General features: G+C 34.1%; 2 protein-coding genes across 7 annotated transcripts; both read right to left on the bottom strand.

The window, feature by feature from the left end:
- Positions 1-1517: 1517 nt before the first annotated feature.
- Positions 1518-3215, bottom strand: LOC111889629 (uncharacterized). Its single transcript, XM_042902198.2, has 2 exons — positions 2142-3215; positions 1518-2027 (listed from the first exon to the last, which is right to left on the bottom strand). Exons 1-2 carry the CDS (start codon positions 2418-2420, stop codon positions 1800-1802), a joined length of 507 nt encoding a protein of 168 aa, XP_042758132.2. The 5' UTR covers positions 2421-3215; the 3' UTR covers positions 1518-1799.
- Positions 3216-6541: 3326 nt separating this feature from the next.
- Positions 6542-15662, bottom strand: LOC111889643 (inositol-pentakisphosphate 2-kinase). Of its 6 annotated transcripts, none has more exons than XM_042902352.2 (15): positions 15443-15662; positions 14929-15179; positions 14028-14134; positions 13029-13137; positions 10413-10616; positions 10159-10306; positions 9999-10039; positions 9823-9933; positions 9146-9739; positions 8880-9069; positions 7931-8145; positions 7234-7388; positions 7090-7130; positions 6907-7008; positions 6542-6828 (listed from the first exon to the last, which is right to left on the bottom strand). In XM_042902352.2, exons 4-11 carry the CDS (start codon positions 13131-13133, stop codon positions 8117-8119), a joined length of 1422 nt encoding a protein of 473 aa, XP_042758286.1. In that variant the 5' UTR covers positions 13134-13137; positions 14028-14134; positions 14929-15179; positions 15443-15662; the 3' UTR covers positions 6542-6828; positions 6907-7008; positions 7090-7130; positions 7234-7388; positions 7931-8116. The 6 variants fall into 6 exon arrangements, with proteins under 6 accessions (XP_042758286.1, XP_042758287.1, XP_042758288.1 ...); XM_042902353.2 differs by having other exon boundaries at positions 7931-8025; XM_042902354.2 differs by having other exon boundaries at positions 7931-8175; positions 15443-15661.
- Between the last annotated feature and the right edge of the window lie 5455 nt (positions 15663-21117).

Raw genomic sequence — 21117 nt, 5'->3', positions numbered from 1 at the left:
AACCAAAGGATGATCATCCAATCCCTTTGAATGATCACCATGCTGAAGACCTTTCGGATGATGCTAACTCCAAACCTGAAGTTGAGAACCTACCCCTGGTAGCTCCCATTCCAAATCCTAACCCTCGTTCGGCTTTTCATGGCCCGACGCCTCCTTGGGTAGAATGTTTGGAGACATGGAGCGAAGAGCAAGATCAGCCTATGTCGTTTAATGGAGGCCGAAGCTTCTACAACATAAGCGAAGGAAGCTCAGCAGACAAAATTCTTCCAATTCTAGTCCGAAGAGTTGCCCGAAACAAGATTCAGGGCAGGACAGCTCTCCATCGTAACACAAAGGTTGATGCCAATGCAAGAATGCATACCATCCGCACCAATCGCCTTGAACACACTCATGAGAGATCTGAGAGAGACCATGAGACCCTGCTACAAGCACTAGTTGAAACACGAGCCAAATTCATAGAGCTCCGAGTACGCCAGAGGGTGTACGAAAGACACATGTTTGATATGGAACGTCAACTGGCTGAACTGAGAGTTCACTAGAGGGATGACCTCCACCAGTAGGAAATGCTTTACTTTCCTTCTTTGTTTTAAGGGATAATTTTCCTGTATATGTCCTATGTAACATTTTTCTATGAAACTATCTTGTACTGTAAGTAATCTTAGTTAGGCCTTCAGGCGGCCAAAACCTTTCTACTCTGGATATGATGTAAGACCTTCTACAAGGTCAATTTTCCCAAACTTATTATATCATGAATATCGATATTGAAAGTCGGCTAACTTCTGTGTCACTCGTTGTTCAAAATACTTTCATCATACTATCGTTGGAATCTACCTGAAACCCACTCTAGTCAAGTTATTGGACTAGGGTATTAGCTCATGAATCATTCCCAATTCTCTTTCAAAGGTTGCATTCAATAGTGAAAACTTAGATCCTCAGGGTGTATGCGAATTTAGGATTTATGTTTTTCCATCAAATATAGTTTTTGTAACATATAAAACACATCATCTAATACCATGAAAGATGTAATGTAATGCATTGTCTTTCTTATTGATAAATCATCATATATATACAAAGGATTCCCAGTTGTGTAAAATACAAAGACTTGATCCTTAACTATCATGATACTAATATAAGGAAACTTGCCATAATTGGAAATACGTATAATACTTATGGTTGTGTTTTTCATCTAATCGCTACTAACATTGATTCTAAGTAATCATTTAAATGGACACTCTTTACATAGATCAATGATAGTATGTACCTAACAAATGCTTTAATCTACTAAAGCAATGATGTCAATATAGTTAAATTATATTTACAAAAAATTATATATATATATATATATATATATATATATATATATATATATATATATATCATATTATTTTTGATTCATATTACGGTATTGGGATAGGTTCTTTCAGGATGATAAAAGAATATTGGTAGGTTGACAAAACTTTGTTTGTGAATTTCATCTGATGAACTCATTTCCACATACGTTGATATAACACAAATAAATTAATTAATAGAAAGATGATTGGAAACCGAGTATAATTAATCATAGACAAAACTTCAAAAATGGTCCCTGTGGTTACCAAAAATATCAAGTTTAGTCCCTAGGTTCAAAAAACCTCACAGATGGTCCCTGTGGTTTCAAAACTTTTAACATTTGGTCCTTTTCGCTAACTCCGTTAGCTTTTGGCCGTTAAGTGAAGGGCAATTCTGTCATTTCACTTCCACAGGGACCATTTATGAAGTTTTACCTTATTTTTTTAAAAAGAAAAAAAAATTATTTAATATTAAAGGGTCCCATCCTTTTCTCTCTCTCTCTTTCTCTCTCTCTCTCTCTCTCTCTCTCTCTCTCTGCCGGACGAAAATGCCCCGAAAATATCAAGCTGTAATTGGTCTGCAAGTTCTTGAATATCTGATGATTCACTCTTAAGCGAACGCTTTGGATTTGGGTCGCTATCTCCATATCCAGCTCTATCGAATCGTACAAGATAAATCTCCAATTCATCCATTAATTTCTGAAATTTACGACATCTGGGTATCAATTTCGATACAAAACTGTTAAAAATACACACAGATCTACATTCTACACACACAATATTGAAAACGAAAAGGGGTTGATCAATATGTACTTGGGTAGCCATGAAGTTCATCTCTTTGTTGCTAGCGAATCCATGAACAATAACGACTCTGTAAGTCGATTCATTCTTCGGGACTCCTCGTTCTTTGTAAGCTAAGTACCTTCCATCACTAAGTTTGATTCTACCTGATGAAGAAGACGATGACTTTTCGTTTTTCGGATCAATTGAATCGATAATATCTGATGAAGTAGGTGAATCACACTCTGAAGTTACTGGTCTTGTTGGTTGATCTGATATTCGCAAACAACTCATTCCTAAACACCCCATCATCAACCCCACAACTCTCTTCAACACTATTTCTGAAAAAAGATCGAAGCTTTATAATACCCATATCATCATATGTCTATATCCATTCCAATAAAGAATTCAAAAGCGTAAATTACAAGACTTCTAATAGTTGTGTGCCATGATCTGCTTCACCATTCTATTCCCTCCCGTATTGTTGCCGATCGAACCATAAAAAGAAAGGAGAACGCCGGTGACAGCCTTCTGTCGGCGTCCCTCTTTGCTATCTGCTGAGAAATCCCACGAAAACCCCCACCCCCTGTCATGTTTTGTTCTTACTTCTTCTTCCTCGATCAGATGAGGATCGAAGGCCTTTCCCTTCATTGCCACTATCGCCGGTAATGGCCTTCCGCCTCTGCGTCCCCTCCTTGTAATTTCCCAACCATCACAAAACCCCACTCCACCATCGGTGCCACCCAATCTGTTGTTCAATTTGTTTTTCTTTTTCCCCCGATCTGAAGATGAGTACTCTCACTATTTCAATCACTTTGGCCAGATCAGCCCCTTATCTTTAATAAAGGAGCAAAACAATATTTACGTTTGTTCAATGGTGTAATTGTAGAGAGAGAGATGGGGTGGGGTGGGACCCCTTGCATATTAAATATTATATATTTATTTATTTATTTAAAAAAAAGTATTTGAAAACCTCATAAATGGTCCCTGTGTAGTGAAATGACAAAAATGCCCCTGACTTAACGGTTAAATGGTAACGGAGTTAGCCGGAAGGACCAAATGTTAAAAGTTTTGAAACCACAAGGACCATCTGTGAGGTTTTTTGAACTTAGGGACTAAACTTGATATTTTCGAAAAACACAGAGACCATTTTTGAAGTTTTGTCTTAATCATATTTGTAGGAAAAGAATACGACATTATCAACACAATGTCTAAATCCATCGGTGACATGAGAATTTACTTGTGACATAATAACTCTTATATATATATATATATATATATATATATATATATATATATATATATATATATATATATATATATATATATATATATATATATATATATATATATATATATATATATAAAACTCGTAGTCCAAGTATACATTTTTGTAGTCAAAGTGATTTGAAAATTCACTTTTGAAATGACAATTAACTAGTGAGAGGGTCCACAAAACACTCCGATGAATATATATATATATATATATATATATATATATATATATATATATATATATATATATATATATATATATATATATATATATATAGTTAGATTCATGTGAGACAGCCTAATTTTGTGAGACCGTGAGACATATTTTTTTTTATTTTTTTTAATTAATTCAAGTTCCAAAAATAATATTTAAAAAAAGAATTTTTTGATTTTTCCATTTATTTTTCATTTTAAAATTATTTTTAGAATATATACAGTGTAATATTCTATTTAGAATATTTCACGTATTTTAAAAAAAAATAGAATTTTTTTTTTATTTTTTTTATTTTTTTTAGTTAATTCAAGTTCCGAAAATAATATTTAGAAAAAGAATTTTTAGATTTTTCCATTTATTTTGCATTTTAAAATTATTTTTTAGTATATGTCAGTGTAATATTCTATTTAGAATATTTCACGTATTTTAAAAAAAAAACGGATTTTTTTTAGTATTATTTTTTATTTTTTTTAGTTAATTCAAGTTCCAAAAATAATATTTAAAAAAAGAATTTTTGGATTTTTCCATTTATTTTGCATTTTAAAATTATTTTTAGATTTGGTCTCACGGTCTCACAAAATTAGAATGGTCTCAAATGAACCTGAACCTATATATATATATATATATATATATATATATATATATATATATATATATATATATATATATATATATATATATATATAGAGAGAGAGAGAGAGAGAGTACGTAAAATGACTTCTAGATGCATATTGTAACTATAGAAGTTCTTCAATTAAATCTATCAAATGACATATTGTGATTTGTGGAAGTGAAGCCTTTCTAAGAACCTCGATGACTAACACTAACCTCAAAGGGACATGACAATTCACTTTTGAAATGATAATTAACTAGTAACATACTCTACCAACCACTTTAATGACCCTATTATATAAAATAGGTAAAGTCGCAAAATGTTTTCCAAAAGCTTATTATAATTGTGGAAGCTCTACGATTAAATCTACTAAATTGCATATTGTTATTGTGGAAGTGAAACGTCTATAAGAACCTCGACGACCAAGACTAACCATGGAAGACAATTTTATGCTTGTCCAAAAATGGTAGCTTGTTTTTACTCGTTAACGTTAATCCACTATTTCTTAATTCCACAGGGACCACTGTATGGGTTTATTTGTTGGGTTGATGATCACAATGACCATAACAATTCGTTGGTAAATTATAGTTAGGTTAGTAAAACATCTTGAAACACATAATAGAAAGTTGAGGATATGCTTAGTTTGTAGTTGGGTTCTATCCTTAGCTATAATTGTTTACAAGTTGTAACATTTGGTAGAATCAATTGTGTTTTTAAGCATACTGTTTGTGTTATTAGGCTGGAGGGAGTGATGCTACAGAAACCACACTCCCTCCTGTGCCACGTAGACGCCAACTCATAATTTCTCTCATTTTAACACTATGAAACTAGGGATGAGCATCGGAACCGGGTACCCGCTTTTGGAACCGGAACCGCCTTGGAACTGCCGGTTTTGGAACTGAAATCGCCTTAAGCGGTTCCGATTCCCGTTCTCGTTTTTTCGGAACCGCTACCCGCTGGGTACCCGCCGGAATTGGTTTATATATATATATATATATATATATATATATATATATATATATATATATATATATATATATAATTTCATATAAATGTGTGTTACTTAGACCGGTTTAGAATATATTGGTCCGATTTTGTCTGTCTTTGGTCCGAATTGATTTGATTTGGATCGAACTAAATTACGGTTTTGTCGAAAAAAATTAACAAAATTAATGCGACCGGGTTACCCGCTCCCGGAACCGGAACCGCAGGTTCTAGAATTGTTTCCAAACATTTAAGAACTGCCTAGAGCGGTTCCGGTTTTGGTTCTAACTTTCTAAGAACCGCCGGTTCCGGTTCCGGTTCTCGCCAAATGAGGCGGGTACCCGCCTACGCTCATCCCTATATGAAACCACATGGTGGGAGTGGGAATAATGTAGAGAGAGAGATAGATAGAGAGAGAAAACAAAAAAAGAAAAGAAGGTGATTGGTTGAAAGAGAGAGAGAAAGAGTGTGTTTGTGTGTGTGTGTGAGTGGAGAGTGCAACAAATTTCTACCGCACTACGGCCAAGACCGCACCCGAACCGCATTCAGAGGACAATATTCTTCTGCCTATGTGGCAAAAGTTGTGGTAGTATCAATCTTAGGGATTATGATTAATAGTATCGATTGTGTTTTGTATAAGTTGTTTTCGATATTATAGCCAATTAATTGCTTTATATTATAATAGTAAACTAGGCGTAAGACCCATGTATTACATGCGTTTATTCAAAAAAAAATTAACAATTTGAAAAGTTTTAATTTATAAGAAAATTGAGAAAAAAATTGAATTATTAAAATTAATATGGCTTTAATGTATTGAATACATTACAAACCATTTCTAAAAAATATCTTACATATATATTACCTTACTAGTTTATAACCCATGGGAACCACGGTTACAAAATTAATTAAACTTTTATAGTGAAAACTCAAAATTATTAATCAAATATTTTAAATAAATTATTAATTAAAATATATTTTTTTAGTTATATAAAATTATAATTGTTAATTTAAATAAATATATAAATTACATCATCTTATAATTTGTATTAATTTTATTTTAATTTTATTGTAATGTTATTTATTTAATATAATTAGAGTGGAAAATTTAAAATTTAAAATTTAAATTTGAAAATTAATATGTTAATAAATGACATGCATTAATTAAGAAGACTAATAGGGTGATAGATGTCAAAAGTAGAATAAAATATATATTTATTAAAAGGCTTAATAAGATGACGCATGTCAAAAGGAGATTAAAACTATTCTTTTATTAGAATAAAAAGATATATTAAATGTGAAATTTTAATTTAATAAAATGAAAAATAAAATAAAATAACAAGTTGAAAATAGAAAATTCAAAAATTTTAGAAAATGTCATGTCAATTACAATTAAAGAAGATCCCCCAAAAATACCGGACATCCTATAACAAAAAGTAAACCAAATGACTCAAATGAAGGCGGTAATTCCAAGTTGTTAAAGCACGACACCAAGCACTCCAAAACCATACATATGAAGACCCCGCAATCGCCTAAGAGTCCACCTTGTATTTACCTCCACCTAAGCATCCAAATACTAAGATCTTTAACTGATTTTAATATTCTTTCCTTGGATCATATCGACTTAATTGTGATACCTGAGAAAAATATAACAAATTAGAAAGTTGGTAGATTTACAATCTATTTATGAGCATTGAAAATTTGATATAGGTTACCTTCTTGTGTTTCAATTTGAAGGTCTTATGTAGTTTGAAACGAGTCATATATGTGTTGATTGTGTGTTCTTCTAGAATATATGGAAGATATCCACACTTGGGCTGTTTTGGTGAAAAAAAAATGAACATATATGAAAAGTTTTCAAAGAAAAACATATTACTATACAGAAATTAAGCACATACCTTTATCTCTACAGATACCGAAAACTCTTCATCACAAAGAGCTGCCAAACACAGACAATAGAAGTTGTTATGTCAACTTTTAACTTCTCCAAACACATATATTAGAAAACTATAAAAAAATATTGTTCAATTATCATATCATACCTTGAGGAAAAACTGAATGATCTGATATAAGCAGTGCATAATCACACTGTGTATTGACATCAGCATCAGTAACTCTCCAGGAATAAATCTTAAGGTACTTCCTCATAGTTTGTCCCATTTCTTTTAACTTTTTGTACCCTCAACGCTTTTCCAACCTACATAAAGTTATTATGTTTACATCCATTGTCAATCAGACAACTAGTCAAGTGTAGAACTATATGATTATTAATTACTAGTTTTGAATAACCATACAAAGTTGAATCTATTTTCCCAAACTTTTATTATTGAGATATTAGTCGCATAACAGAGGATGATTGTATTATTGAGTAATACAATCATTCAGTCATTACATTTCGCTGTTGTATTGTTCTTGCATTACAGTCCTCATCTATTCCATTCTAATACTTATCATGAAATCATATCTAGAATACAATAAACATATCCAACCAAAATGCAATAACATAAATATCCACAATATTTAACTTTCTGTTATACCGACTTAGTAAGTTTAACATGATTCTGTGTATGAATAATGAATCCTTATTTGACTATGATATAAAAACATAAATTTTGTGTGAAAACTACAAACTCGCCTTACATGTATGGCTGTTTTTAAAGAGTTAAGTTGGCTTGATGTTGTGGACAACATTGGATTTGAAAGAACTCACATTGAGAGATTTAGATACAAGGAACTAACCAGTCTTTTTGCAGATGGTTTGGCAACTCAGACTTAGACTGAAGAAAATTATGAGATCTTGAACTGTTGATGTTAATAACCAGTCTCTTCGGTTACTGGATACCAGAAAAACCGATGTAAGCTTGAATGAAGTGATGGGAGTTTCACTAAGCGCATTTATATAAACCTCAATTCAGCTTTCAGTTCTCAAGATTCCATCAATGCCACTTCCAGTCCTTCCGCATAAATCCTTTACAGAATCAGTCCTTCATCACGGCAACCCATTCTCAAATTCGTTCAAGTCCATTACACGGACAAAACTTATGTTGTGTGTATCTCAATTAAATTAAGTCAGAGCTGTAACTAACTAACTATAAACCAATTTACTCTGATCACAACCATGATTAAGATTGAATAAATATTACATTACATCTTCCGCAAAATGACTACTAGTAAAGTGGCCCATTCATTATTATGATCTTGAAATAACAATAAATCTGATGGCAAATGTTGTTTAAAGAAATGTCGATTCGGCCAAAATGGATCTACTTCCTTTTGGTAATTTTGGCCAAAATACATCGACTCCTTGATACTCAACTAAGATCGGCAATTTGATTGATAAACATCATGTTCATGTTACGACAGCTGAGCTATCTTTTATGTAACCTTTATGAAAGATGATGCATTATTATGAGTTATAGACCAAAAACATAATGCTTACTAATATGTATATTTATAGCCATAGTCTACCTCAGCCTACTAGTGTCTCACTTTACTACTCATATGTATATGTCTGGTGTATTTTTGGACTAGTTTTAATAATCAGCCATCTTTCAAGCTTCAATTTGTAGCATTTGTAAACTTTAAGAAATGAAGTTATAGTTTTTTTCTCATTCATCCAATAATTAAGATGTAAGGAAAGAAAAAAGGAACAACAACAGCAACAGATGATAAAGATGTGTTAGGTTACCAGCAAGTTCTCGAGTAGGATAATCATCTTCAACAACAATGGACTTATCTTGATAAGAAGTTTTTTCTTCAACATTTGCTGAAATTTCATTCTTCATCATCTTCATACAGCAGCGTACTATTTTTTGGTCCAACTCATAATAATGCATCATCTTTCCCAAAGGTTTCATATCCAAATCAATAAAAGACACCTGTAGTGTAGTAGTAGTAAGATAGATGAATAAAAAAAAATAGCATGTTGTTTATAACAACAAAATGGTTGGTTACCTTATAATCAAAACTCTGTCCAATTGATTCATGCAAAATGACATTATACGCAGACTTTGGATCCTCTTTTTCTCTTGTTCTAAAACTAATCATGAGACTCAAATCCTTTGCAGTGGCAGCAATCAAATACTCTTTGACAATTTTCAAACTTTCATCCAATGGGATAGTATGCAAAGAAGTATATCTATCGGATTCTTCACCTAACTCTCTACAAACCACACAGGGCTGAGAAACAACATCATAATATGCATGAATGGCCCCTTCTATATCAAAAACATCAAGTTTCTGAACTTGTAAAAGTCTATCCAACAATCCAGATCTAAAAACAGCCTCAGAAACAAGTTCTAGAAAGCAAGTTGTACGCATACCATCATCAGCCTGAATAACAAACTTTAGAGCATCTTCTAATGCTCTATCATAACGAACATTCGTTCTGTATTTACCTCCACCTAAGCATCCAAATACTAAGGAACCGTTTAAGAATACCCGAAAATTGTTTTGTGGGGTCGAAAAAAGATCTTTAATTGATTTTAATATCCTTTCCTTGGATCCAGAAAACATATCCAACGGATCATATCGACTTAACTGTGATACCTGACCAAAATATCACCAATTACAAACTCCGTGTGGTGTACCTCTACAATCTTATCTATCTACTCATGAGCATTATACCTTACCTTTTTGTGTTTCAATTTGAAGGTCTGATGTAGTTTGAAACGGGTCATGCATCTCTTCATTGTGTGTTCTTCTAGAATATAGTTTGAACATGGAAGAAATCCACACTTGGGCTGTTTTGGAGAAATAAACATATATGAAATGAAAATTTATTACTATACACAAATTGAGCACATACCTTTATCTCTACAGATATCGAAAACTCTTCATCACGAAGAGCTGCCAAACACACAGACAATACAAGTTGTTATGTCAACTTTTAACTTCTCCAAACACATATATTAGAAAACTATAAAAAAATATATATATATTGTTCGATTATCATACATATACAATACCTTGAGGGAAAACTGAATGATCTGATATAAGTAATGCATAATCACACTGTGTATTGACATCAGCATCAGTAACTCTCCAGGAAGGGCGTTGAGAAAAAACGTTTTTCGCTACTGCCTCAAGAAAATCCCTGGATACAAGAACACGGACCTACCAAGTTTGTTGAAACTCATGTTAAGAAATTGAACTCAAATTCAACAAAAGAAGTCATTAACAGTTTTCAAAGATCATAACTAATGGTAGTGTGAATACTTACCCCAGCATCAACATGATTAGAACCTAATCGTGGAGACATTACATGTTGCACATACAGATGTTCTGCAATTTCTCTTGTTGGGGCTGATAAAAGGTCACAATCTTCATTCCAGAAGAGACCTTCATGCACGGATAAATCTGAAGGTACTTCCTCATAATTTGTTCCATTTCTTTTAACTTTCTGTACCCTCAACACTTTTCCAACCTACATAAAGTTATTATGTTTACATCCATTGTCAATCAGACAACTAGTCAAGTGTAGAACTATATGATTATTAATTACTAGTTTTGAATAACCATAAAAAGTTGAAACTATTTTCCCAAATTTTTATTGTTGAGATATTAGTCGCATAACAGAGGAAGTAACTTTCAAACCTAAAAATATATGGAAGAGAACAAGACACATAGTTTGCATCTAGCTTATAATGAAATTTTAACATTCATTATAGTTGTGCCATTTTCAGCTATTATTATAGGTTGTCATATATTCCATGTAGCAAAATATATGATAAAGACTTTCTTGTCACATCTATGCAAAAAAGAAATGTCTACAAATTGGTTTTTGGAACAATTTTCACCAACCATATAACTGCTTCACAATCCAAATAATGTTCATTAACAGTTAGACATAGCAGCAACCAAGTATGGTTATGATTTTAATTAGGAAATAAATTTATATATTAATAAAGAGAATAAGGAGGTGTTTGTTTGTGAAGAGGTCAAATCTATGTAGTATTTTTCAATGTCTGCAGAAGAATATGTGGAATAGAAAAAAAAAAAAAAAAAAAAAAAAAAACACACACACATAAGGAGGTGTTTGTTGTTTTCTTAAAGTTTGCAGGCTAAAATGTATTTTTTATTATCTAATAAAAACACAAATAAAAAAAACAATAAAATAAGTCAAAAAAGAACAAACAAAAAATTGGAAAGAAAAAAAAACATGAAAACAAACAAAAATACAAATATTAAAAAAAAAACAAATCGAAAAACTTTAAAAGCTAAGGGTGCGTTTGGTTGTGAAAAATTTTACAGTTTTCAAGGAAAATTTTTCAAGAAAAACGGAAATTTTGAAAACGCGTTTTGTTCGTTTGGTTTTCCAAAATTTTCCAAGAAAATGAAAATTTCCAGTTTTCCAAATTGTATGTAAATTAGAAAATTGATTTTTACATTTTTCCAAAGTTTTCCAAATTTCTAAGATGGAAAATGAAAACTCCTCCGGTTTCAACCAAACGTGTTTTCTAAAATTTTCATTGAAAATTAAAAGCCAAAACTCAACTCTATTTTCTGAAAATATTTTCTTAGAAAATGAAAACAGTTTTCCACAACCAAACGCACCCTAAAGTTGCGTTTAGTTGTGGAAAAATGGGCCGTTTCCGGAAAAAATTTCTAAGAAAAATGAGAATTTTGAAAACGCGTTTAGTTCGTCTATTTTTCTAAAATTTTCACGGAAAATGAAAATTTTCTGTTTTCTAAAATTACAAAGAGGTTGGAAATATTTGGAAAACTGATAATCATTGTTTTCCACATTTTTCTAATTCCAAAATTTTTCTAAAATATAAACACACACCCACTCCCACCCCATCCACCTCTACCTACCCACACCTTAACACCCCCACCCACACACACATACATACCCACCACCACACACACACACACACACCAACCCACAAACACACACACACATACATACCCACCCACACACACCCACCCACCCACCCACACACACCAACCCACAAACACACACACACATACATACCCACCCACCCACAAACACACACACACACATACACATACATACCCACACACACACACCCACCCACAAACACACACATACATACCCACACCCCCACAAACACACACCCACACACACACAAACTCACACCTACCCCCACCCTCACAGACACACATACCCACACACACACAAACACACACCTACCCCCACAAACACACTCATTCACACACTCCACCCCCACCCACCCAACACCACCACCACAATTACCGACCTACCATCACCATCACCACCACTAACCCGTCACTAGCACCACCGCCACCGCTGCCACCGCCATCACCACCACTACCACTGACACAATTGCCGCCGCCACCACCATCGCCTGTCATCACCACCACCGCCACCGACCCGCTACCGTCACCGCCCCCACCCACACCCTACCACCGCTACCGTTTTCTAAAAATGAAAACCGATAGAAAAATACACATCTAAACACGTTTTTTAATTTTCTAAAACTGAAAATGAAAAATGAATAAGTTTAACTAAACGCGTTTTCAAAAATTTTCAATGAAAAATGAAAACGGAAAATGAAAATCGAAAAGGGAAAACAAAAAACGGAAAATGAAAATTGTTTTTCCGTAACTAAACGCAACCTAAGTGTTAGACATGTTTTCCACCTTTTGTTTTTTTACATCTTCTGGAAAAAAAAAAGGAAAAAAAATGTCGTCGTTTTTTATTTTCTAAAAAACAGTCCTTTTCACAAATGTCTGCACACTGCCAGTGTGAACATAAGTGGTGAAAAAGATCTTTTTCAAAAAAAAAAAAAAAACAGCACTACCAAAGTCAACGATTTGACTTGTTTATAAATAACATAAACATAAAACATACAAAATCAGAAGTGGATCCGCTATAAGAGAGAATGATATTTGCAGCTCCTTCTCCTCTGTAAATCCAATCACCCGCATCTTTTGCATTCAAATTCAACTCCATCATTTGTCTGCATAAATTTACAATCACCATCACGCACATGCAGTTTACTAATCATGCAAAATATTTAAAAATACATGAGTTGATTCTTCATTTTTTTTTGTGAAAAAATCAAATGCCAAAATAAAGAAAAGCTCGACCACTTATGAAGTCTAGAGGGCTTAAAACCCCAGTTTGCCCACAAGTGTTGCAACACACAATGAATGTTGGGGGTTGTAACTAATATATCTCTTTAAATCATTTTATACACTAAGGCACTGAATAAACTGATATTTACAAAAATGAGCAATCAATAATAAAGTATTAAAAAATAACAATTAATTCTGCATTTCCTAGTTTTGGAACCCTTAGATGTGATAAGTGATAACTATTAAAGTAGTACTGTGGTAGTCTAGTAGAATTGTCTGTTCTTTTATCACAAAAATCCAGAAAGGAAATCATATCCTGAATACAATAAACATTCCCAAAATGCAATGAACATGTATGACATAAAAATCCACAACATTTAACGTTCTGTTCTACCGACTTAGTTTAATGTTAGTTTAACATGACTGTGTGTACGAATCCTTATTTGACTATGACATACAAACAGAAAGAACTCATTGCTTATGCAATACATGTTGTCTAAAGAAGTTGTAAATAACTGTATTTTCATTACTGATCAAGGAAACGGCTGATCACCAATGCCACTAGTTTAATCGGACCTTCAACAGATTTAATAACCCAAAAACTAAAGTCATAAATAAAGGGAAGTAATGCGTAAAAGGTGAAAGAGACATGAAATGAATCAATCCATAATGAGGTCTAATGCACAGAACTATAAAGAGAAAATCAGATGTTGAAATAAATAATGGACAGCAGAACCAAACACACTGAGAGATTTAGATAAAAGGAACTGACCAGTCTTTTTGCAGATGGTTTGGCAACTCAGATTTAGACTAAAGAAAATTATGAGATCTTTAATGTTTAAGGAATGCCTCCGACTGATGTTAATAACTCTTCGGTTGCTGGATACCAAAAATACTGATGTAAGCTTGAATAAACCATAATCTTACACTGTGATACCAAAAAAAAATGATGGGGGTTTCAAAGGGTGTTTGGGATTTGCTTATTTAACTCCAGAAGTGCTTTTGGGCAAATGTGCTTATCAATTTATGGTGGAAGAAAAATGAGTTTTTAAAAAAGTGTTTGGCTTAGCTTATACATTTAAAATGACCAAAAAGGGCATGCTCACATACTTAGAACCATTTACTACTTTTACATATAATGTTTTATACTTCATAAATTTTTTGGACAAAATTTATAATCTTAAATTTTTTTTTTACAATTACTCGAAGCTCAATGCTTATAATCATTTTTGCCTAGCATTTCGAGAAATCCATGTTTTTTTTTTGCTTAACCTATTAAATCATGCATTCTAAGTTAAGTAAGAAAGAAACAATATATATAGTTGTCCAGATTAAGTGCTTTACCCATTAGGTTATATTGATAACTAACATATAGTCAAACTATTAAAAAGCTGAATTCAAATGTAGAAGACAAATTTAAAGTAGATCTAAAGCTTTTGTTTAAAAAGGAAACAGAATTTAATCAAGTTCTACATAAATTCAAAGAAAGCAAAGAAAAACACAGAGCTAAAATTAGGACAGAATCACATCTGTGAGATTTTGATGCAATCACTACCTAAAAAACAACAAATATAAAATACTAACTATGGTTCAACAAACAGCATATAACTAACTGCACATAGTTCATCAACAAAGCATTTGAAAGGTGGAATGATGGTATAAACCGACATCACCTGGTATAGTATTGACCCTTTTATGAACTTGAGGTTGACCAGGCATTTTATGCAGTTCAAACATGAACACCATCTTCCCTTATGAACTTCTTTTCTGTGTACAATGCTTCACAGTATACAACCCATCATACCCAAACACATCATAATTGTTCTTCTTTCCAACCCAACAAGTTTCCTAATCACCCTAACAGGACTTTTCTCAGTCATACTGTTCTTCAAAGCAAGATTACCCCTTTCAAGTTTTTGATCATCTGCTTAATCGATTCCAAAAAGATTCATGTGCTTAAAATTCATGTGCTTTATCGACTCTAAAAAAATCATCAGCTTAAACAGAACCAGAAAAAGAAATCGGGATTCCAAATCATAGATTGGGAACCATATACCAGAAATCAGACAAGAAATTGAGCTCTAGATTGAAAACCGAACAAGTAAATCATGTGCTTCATCGATTCCAGAAATCAAAATTCATATATCGATCCAGGAGGTATAACTGGATAAAGAAAGTGGGACTTACCAGATCGGAGAAGGAGCAGTAGCCAGCGCCTTCGATCAGAGGTCTGGTGCGGAGATCGGAGAAGGGTCGCCGGAGTGGGAGATCGGAGGAAGGTCGCAGTGATGAACGTTGTGAAGGGGAGTGTGAAGTGAAAGACCGTCTGGGGAATGAATTACGACGTGAACTTGGTGAGTATCGGGGGAGAACGAGGGCATACAGGTAATTGTAACTTTAAAAAACCAAAAATATTCAAAACGTAAGGTCTTCCTTTCTTTTTAAATGTTGTGTCGGAAGATACCTCCCAAAAAATTATTTTAAAAGGTTTTTAAACTCGTATTATTGTTATAAAAGACCTTAAATTTATAATTTTTTATCGGTTTTATCCTAAAACATTAACATTTGCTATTTGATTTGGTATGTCTTGCAACTCAACACTTAACATAACCTCATCAACTAACCTTATATGCATATAAAATTAACAGTAACATTTGCAACTAACCTTGCATGCTTATAAAATTAACGGTAACAATTGCAATGTGAAAAACAATGTTCGATTTTGTTCTTCAAATCAGAGTCTACGTGAAGGAAGGTGAGCACCTCTGTCTCTGCTGTCGATTTCAAAAAAATGGAAGAAGGTGTTTGATCTTTATTCTGATGGGGTACCGGGATACATACGTGCGCTTTGAGTCTTTTGAAGCTTGAATTGACGATGAAGACGAAATGAGTTCACTAAAGACGACGATTGCTTTCACTAACCTACATCGAGATTTCCCATATTGGGATACAAACATACAAGGTGTTTGGGCACAAACACACGCAACAGACAAACGCATGCTTTGAGTCGTGAAGCTTGAATTGACGACGAAGACAAAGTGAGTTCGCTGAAGATGACGCTTGCTTTCACTAACCTGCATCAAGATTTCTCATATTGATTCAGGTAAATTTCAACTTGTATTGATCAACAATTAGCAAATATTATGGGATTTAGATTCAGATTCGTTACTTATAATTCTGATTCTATGAGCTTCTATAAACCTCTGCAATTCTTCATCTTCGTAGTCTTTGGAAATGGAGTTGAACCATGTGAGTGGAGAAGTTAAAACTTGTCAACTTAAATTGGGTTATTGACGAATGACAGTGAAGACTATAATTTGAAATTAGGGTTTGAAGATTTTACATTTAGGTTAAATTTTCAAGCTTATTGGTGCAAATCAAACATTTTTTTTCTGCTCGTCAGGTGTTCGATAAAATGTCTAAACGAAGTTTTATAGTGTTGCAACCATTTTCAGACTCAAGAAGATGTAGAGTCTATTCCTAATGTTGTTTTTTCATTGTGCACTCCAACCTTTTGTTGGAGTGTCATATTTTACTTTGGATTTTTGCTTCTCATTTCGAGCCTCTCCTTGAGGCTTTAATAAGATTTGTTTGTGTGTTTATGGTTTTTTCTCATACATTTACAAGTGAATCGTGGTCATGTCCCTTTTGGGGGTTTCATTGTTTCCTAAATGGTGAAGTATGAGGTTGTAACATCCCAAAATTCAAGCCCGAAAATTTCATTTTTGGATTAATAATTTTTAAAACATTTTACCATAACATTGTCAGTAAGCAACACATTACAAAATCATAATGTCGTGTCCCAAACCATGTCATCAAAAATAATGAAAATCATAGTACAATCCTAGAAAGTCTGATGCGGAATCATGTGTGTGTGTGTGCGTGATGCGATGCTACGCCTCCGACTCCTTCCCCTTAGACGAAGAGGTACCTGAAACCAAAACTGAAACCGTAAGCACAAAGCTTAGTGAGTTCCCCCCCATCATACCACATACCATACAATATCGTCGATATCTTTCAACCGGTAACTTCCATCGGTATCTTTTAACCGATAAATGTCATCATCGGTATCTTTCAACCGGTAATCATCATCATCGGTATCTTTCAATCGGTAATCATCATCGGTATCTTTCAACCGGTAACCATCATCATCGATATCTTTCAACCAGTAACTGTCATCGGTATCTTCCAACCGGTAACTGGGGACAATTCCACCCCCTACCACTAGCATACATCAACAAGATATAAACGTACATTCAGGCATATTCGGGTGCTAACTGATCCCTACTATACACATAACATGTCATACAGATAAATCTCATGACTAAAGCACATAACCAGACCCAGATAATTTTCACAAAAACAATCATCTTCTAAATTCTCCTATTTGGTGGGCCGACATTGTGGCCTTAGACCCACCCCTACTGGAAGGTAACTCACCTCGTACGAGTAGCTGCTGATATTCTGCGCGGGAAACCTCCGTCTGCTGCTGCTCTGGAAATCCTCCGGCTATAATCCCCACAAAACACTCAGTCAGAAAATGATACCTACTCTTAGGGTAAGATGATTGTTTTACCCCTAACCAAATCCAAGTCAAAGTCAACCTCCAGTTGACCTGACTCGCCGAGTTGGGCCGTCAACTCGTCGAGTCCTTACCCTTTACTTGTCCTTATCCATGACTCAACTCGTTGAGTTTGGCAACGACTCGACGAGTTCCCTTTCTTTACGAACATCAATGAACCTTCATCCGACTCGCTGAGTTGTATGAACAACTCGTCGAGTTCACCTTCATCTGATGAACAAGTCCTGACCTTGACTCGCTGAGTTGTATGAACAACTCGTCGAGTTCTTCTTCAAACATAAGAAGATTGCCTTGGACTCGCCGAGTCTATTCTAGCACTTGTCGAGTCCCATGAACTCCAGGTCTCCCAACACGTCTAAACAGTTATGGGACTCCCTTTTCTAACAACTGACCATCGCAGAAAGGTTTAAGATGGTTGAAAGTGCATCGACTCACCGAGTCCAACCTTGACCATTTCTATACGGTCGATCTAAATGGGATTTAACACACCAAAACCATAGATCTGGCCTCCTAATGTCCATTTTATACGTAAAGTTCCAAACTTGATGCACATGCATGGGGTTTTTAGCTTAAAAGTCTATAGAAAGTGCTCTACAAAGTGCATGGGGCTCTCATGGCCATAGAGTTGGCACCTTTATGCCATGAGACCCCTCCAATGACTCAGATCTAGAAGTAGAACCCCATGAACCACCTTACAAATCCGAAAATGGCTCAAGAAGCCCTAAATGCATCATGAATCTAAGCCTTAAAGATGAACAACCAAAAAGGAAGACCAAAACAGGGGCATTTACCTTGCTCAACTGGAATTTATCAGCTTCTTCCTTCCTTCCAAGCTTCATAAACCAACCAAGAGCACCAAAATGGCCTTAACATACACACAAACGGCTATGGTTTGGATATTCAGTTCTAAGGGAGTGTTAGGAACAAGGGAGGCTTAGTTAAGGTGTTTATTGTTCGGTTTTGAGCATTCTAACACTCCTATGGTGTACATGCAACCCTATAAACCTTGGATCTATGTTTTCTCTATTATACATGCAAATAAGAACTTTCCAAGGCTTTAATCCTAACTAGCATACTATGAGGTAACTATACTACAAATACTAGTTAGATGACATACCTTTTGGTGCAGCTTGATGTCTTCAAGCTTTAAGAACTTAGCCCCAATAGTGTGGAAGCCTCAAATGGAATCACAAATCACCAAAACACCTTGGAAGACTTTAGAGAATATGGATACTTGGTTCTCTCTAGTGAAATTGGCTAGCCCTCTTAGTGTACCCACACTAGTGCCCATTTCACCAACCAAGGACATCTTTATATAGTGTGGAGGATTAGGGTTAAACCCTAATACCCATGACCTTTCATTTCCTAGGATCCATGGGTTAAAGCTCCATGGACTATCCATGAAGAGTTAGCCCAACCTAAATGAACTTGGCCCACTACACATATATATCTAAGAGTCCATATTTAATTAGTTCATTTTGATCACTTAATTAATTATAAATTAATTCTTGATCAATACTAATTAAATAATATGATTATATTAATATATTAGAACTTATAATATATTAATATAAATCATAAATATACTATTCTCAAAATACTATCCATATAAATTGTGCCGGTGAAGTGCAACCCAAATGGACCATGCCGGGTCGGGTCAAGTACATACCAAATATAGTTATGGACTTAGACATTAATCCAACAGTCTCCCACTTGGATAAGTCTAAAACTATTATTGAGTGTGACTTCAAATCCTAACTGGCAATCGTAGCTCTTAAAGCCGCTGTCGAACTCTGATCTTGTCAACGAACTTGTCCATCAGATAAGGGATCATATATTCCTCCATTCTAGATATCATATGGATTGAGACATGGATTATAATCATTCTCTCTGTCCATTTGTTGTTTCCCGATTTCCGATTCATGATGACTGACTGATTGAACAAATCAAATCAGTCTTGGCTTGGCCAAGCACTCACATGTATCATCATTAAATCATCGAGGGGCCCACAGATATCACTTTTATCCTGAAGGTAAAAGGAATGGATAAACTTCAACTCATATGGCTTGTTCTACTACTTGTTGAATCATACACAAAGGCACGTTTTATAACACCGAGTTACCGAATGCGTTTTCGTGCAATCAATGTACAACCAACTCATAGTAACAACTCATATCTCTAGGTTTGAAGAATATAAGATATTATCGTCTCATGATCACTCGTGATAAAATCCATTAAGTGATTCCAATGAGCGCGGGTTGAATCCAATACTCATAACTTATGAGCACTCATGAGTGTTGTAGCCCTTTGTCCAACATCTTAGACCTCTACAAGCCAACCCATGACAGACTTAATTCATATCTACTTCCAACATATGACCGACTGTGGATGGTTTGAATAACTTAGTCATTCTAGAAGAATAACCTAGTTTATTCTGGAAGTCAAAACATGCAAAATGAAACACAAGAATAAATGAATCAAATATGGTATCAAACCCTATGAATATAAATAAACACTTTTATTTATCACCATAATGATTACTCATTATTCATTGTTTCGGTTTTATCAACTTTATACTTGAATTTAAAACAATAGTTGTCCCATGCTCCAAGCATGTACACTATGTTTTCTAAACACTAGTCATGCCATACACAAAGTATGCATACTATGTTTGTCTATGATCTTTACTTTGTGAAATAGATTAATTGAGCATAACTCCAATGATCATCTTTTCACAGTCCCAAACCCTTACTGCAAATGCAAGAATTCCAAATTCATGCCATTTACTGAAATTTGTTAGATTCTAAACTTATATGCATTGATCCTCTTGTAATGATTATGCACAAATTCAACCAGACTTGGCAACAATCATTACAGAGTATTCCAACGGAGATCAACTCCTTGGAAACATCCTTCTTGCATTTAGTTTCCTAATCTTACAGATTGAATATTTTCTAACTTTGAACCATTTCCATATTCCATTTTGACTATCACTTCCGAACAAGAGTTGCCTCTTTTCAGACTATGTCAATATGGTCCTCCTAAAGTCAACACTATACTTCCAACTGTCCTTGAGCAACCAATCCTTGGTAAACCTTAGATTGTCCTCAACAATTGCTTAATCATTTTAGTCATATCCAATTCTAGACCTTTTCCCTTCTTAATGCCCCAGGCATTTGGAAAATTTTAGAAATGATGAATATAGCACATGTAATCAATCCTATATCTGAAGCATATGGGACACGATTCATGATGTCTCACATAAAGACTAAACCAGTCT

Source organism: Lactuca sativa, chromosome 5, assembly GCF_002870075.4.
Source record: "Lactuca sativa cultivar Salinas chromosome 5, Lsat_Salinas_v11, whole genome shotgun sequence".
NCBI classification, from domain to species: Eukaryota; Viridiplantae; Streptophyta; class Magnoliopsida; order Asterales; family Asteraceae; genus Lactuca; species Lactuca sativa.
This window is presented reverse-complemented; position numbering and strand designations above follow the sequence as displayed.

Coding starts and splice junctions, on each gene's coding strand:
- LOC111889629 (XM_042902198.2), bottom strand. CDS start 2,420: ATGATGGGGTGTTTAGGAATGAGTTGTTTGCGAATATCAGATCAACCA. Junction 2,028..2,141: donor TGAACTTCATGGCTACCCAA/GTACATATTGAT, acceptor CGTAAATTTCAG/AAATTAATGGATGAATTGGA.
- LOC111889643 (XM_023885787.3), bottom strand. CDS start 13,133: ATGATGGAGTTGAATTTGAATGCAAAAGATGCGGGTGATTGGATTTAC. Junction 10,307..10,412: donor CTAATCATGTTGATGCTGGG/GTAAGTATTCAC, acceptor CAAACTTGGTAG/GTCCGTGTTCTTGTATCCAG. Junction 9,070..9,145: donor GACAGAGTTTTGATTATAAG/GTAACCAACCAT, acceptor ACTACACTACAG/GTGTCTTTTATTGATTTGGA.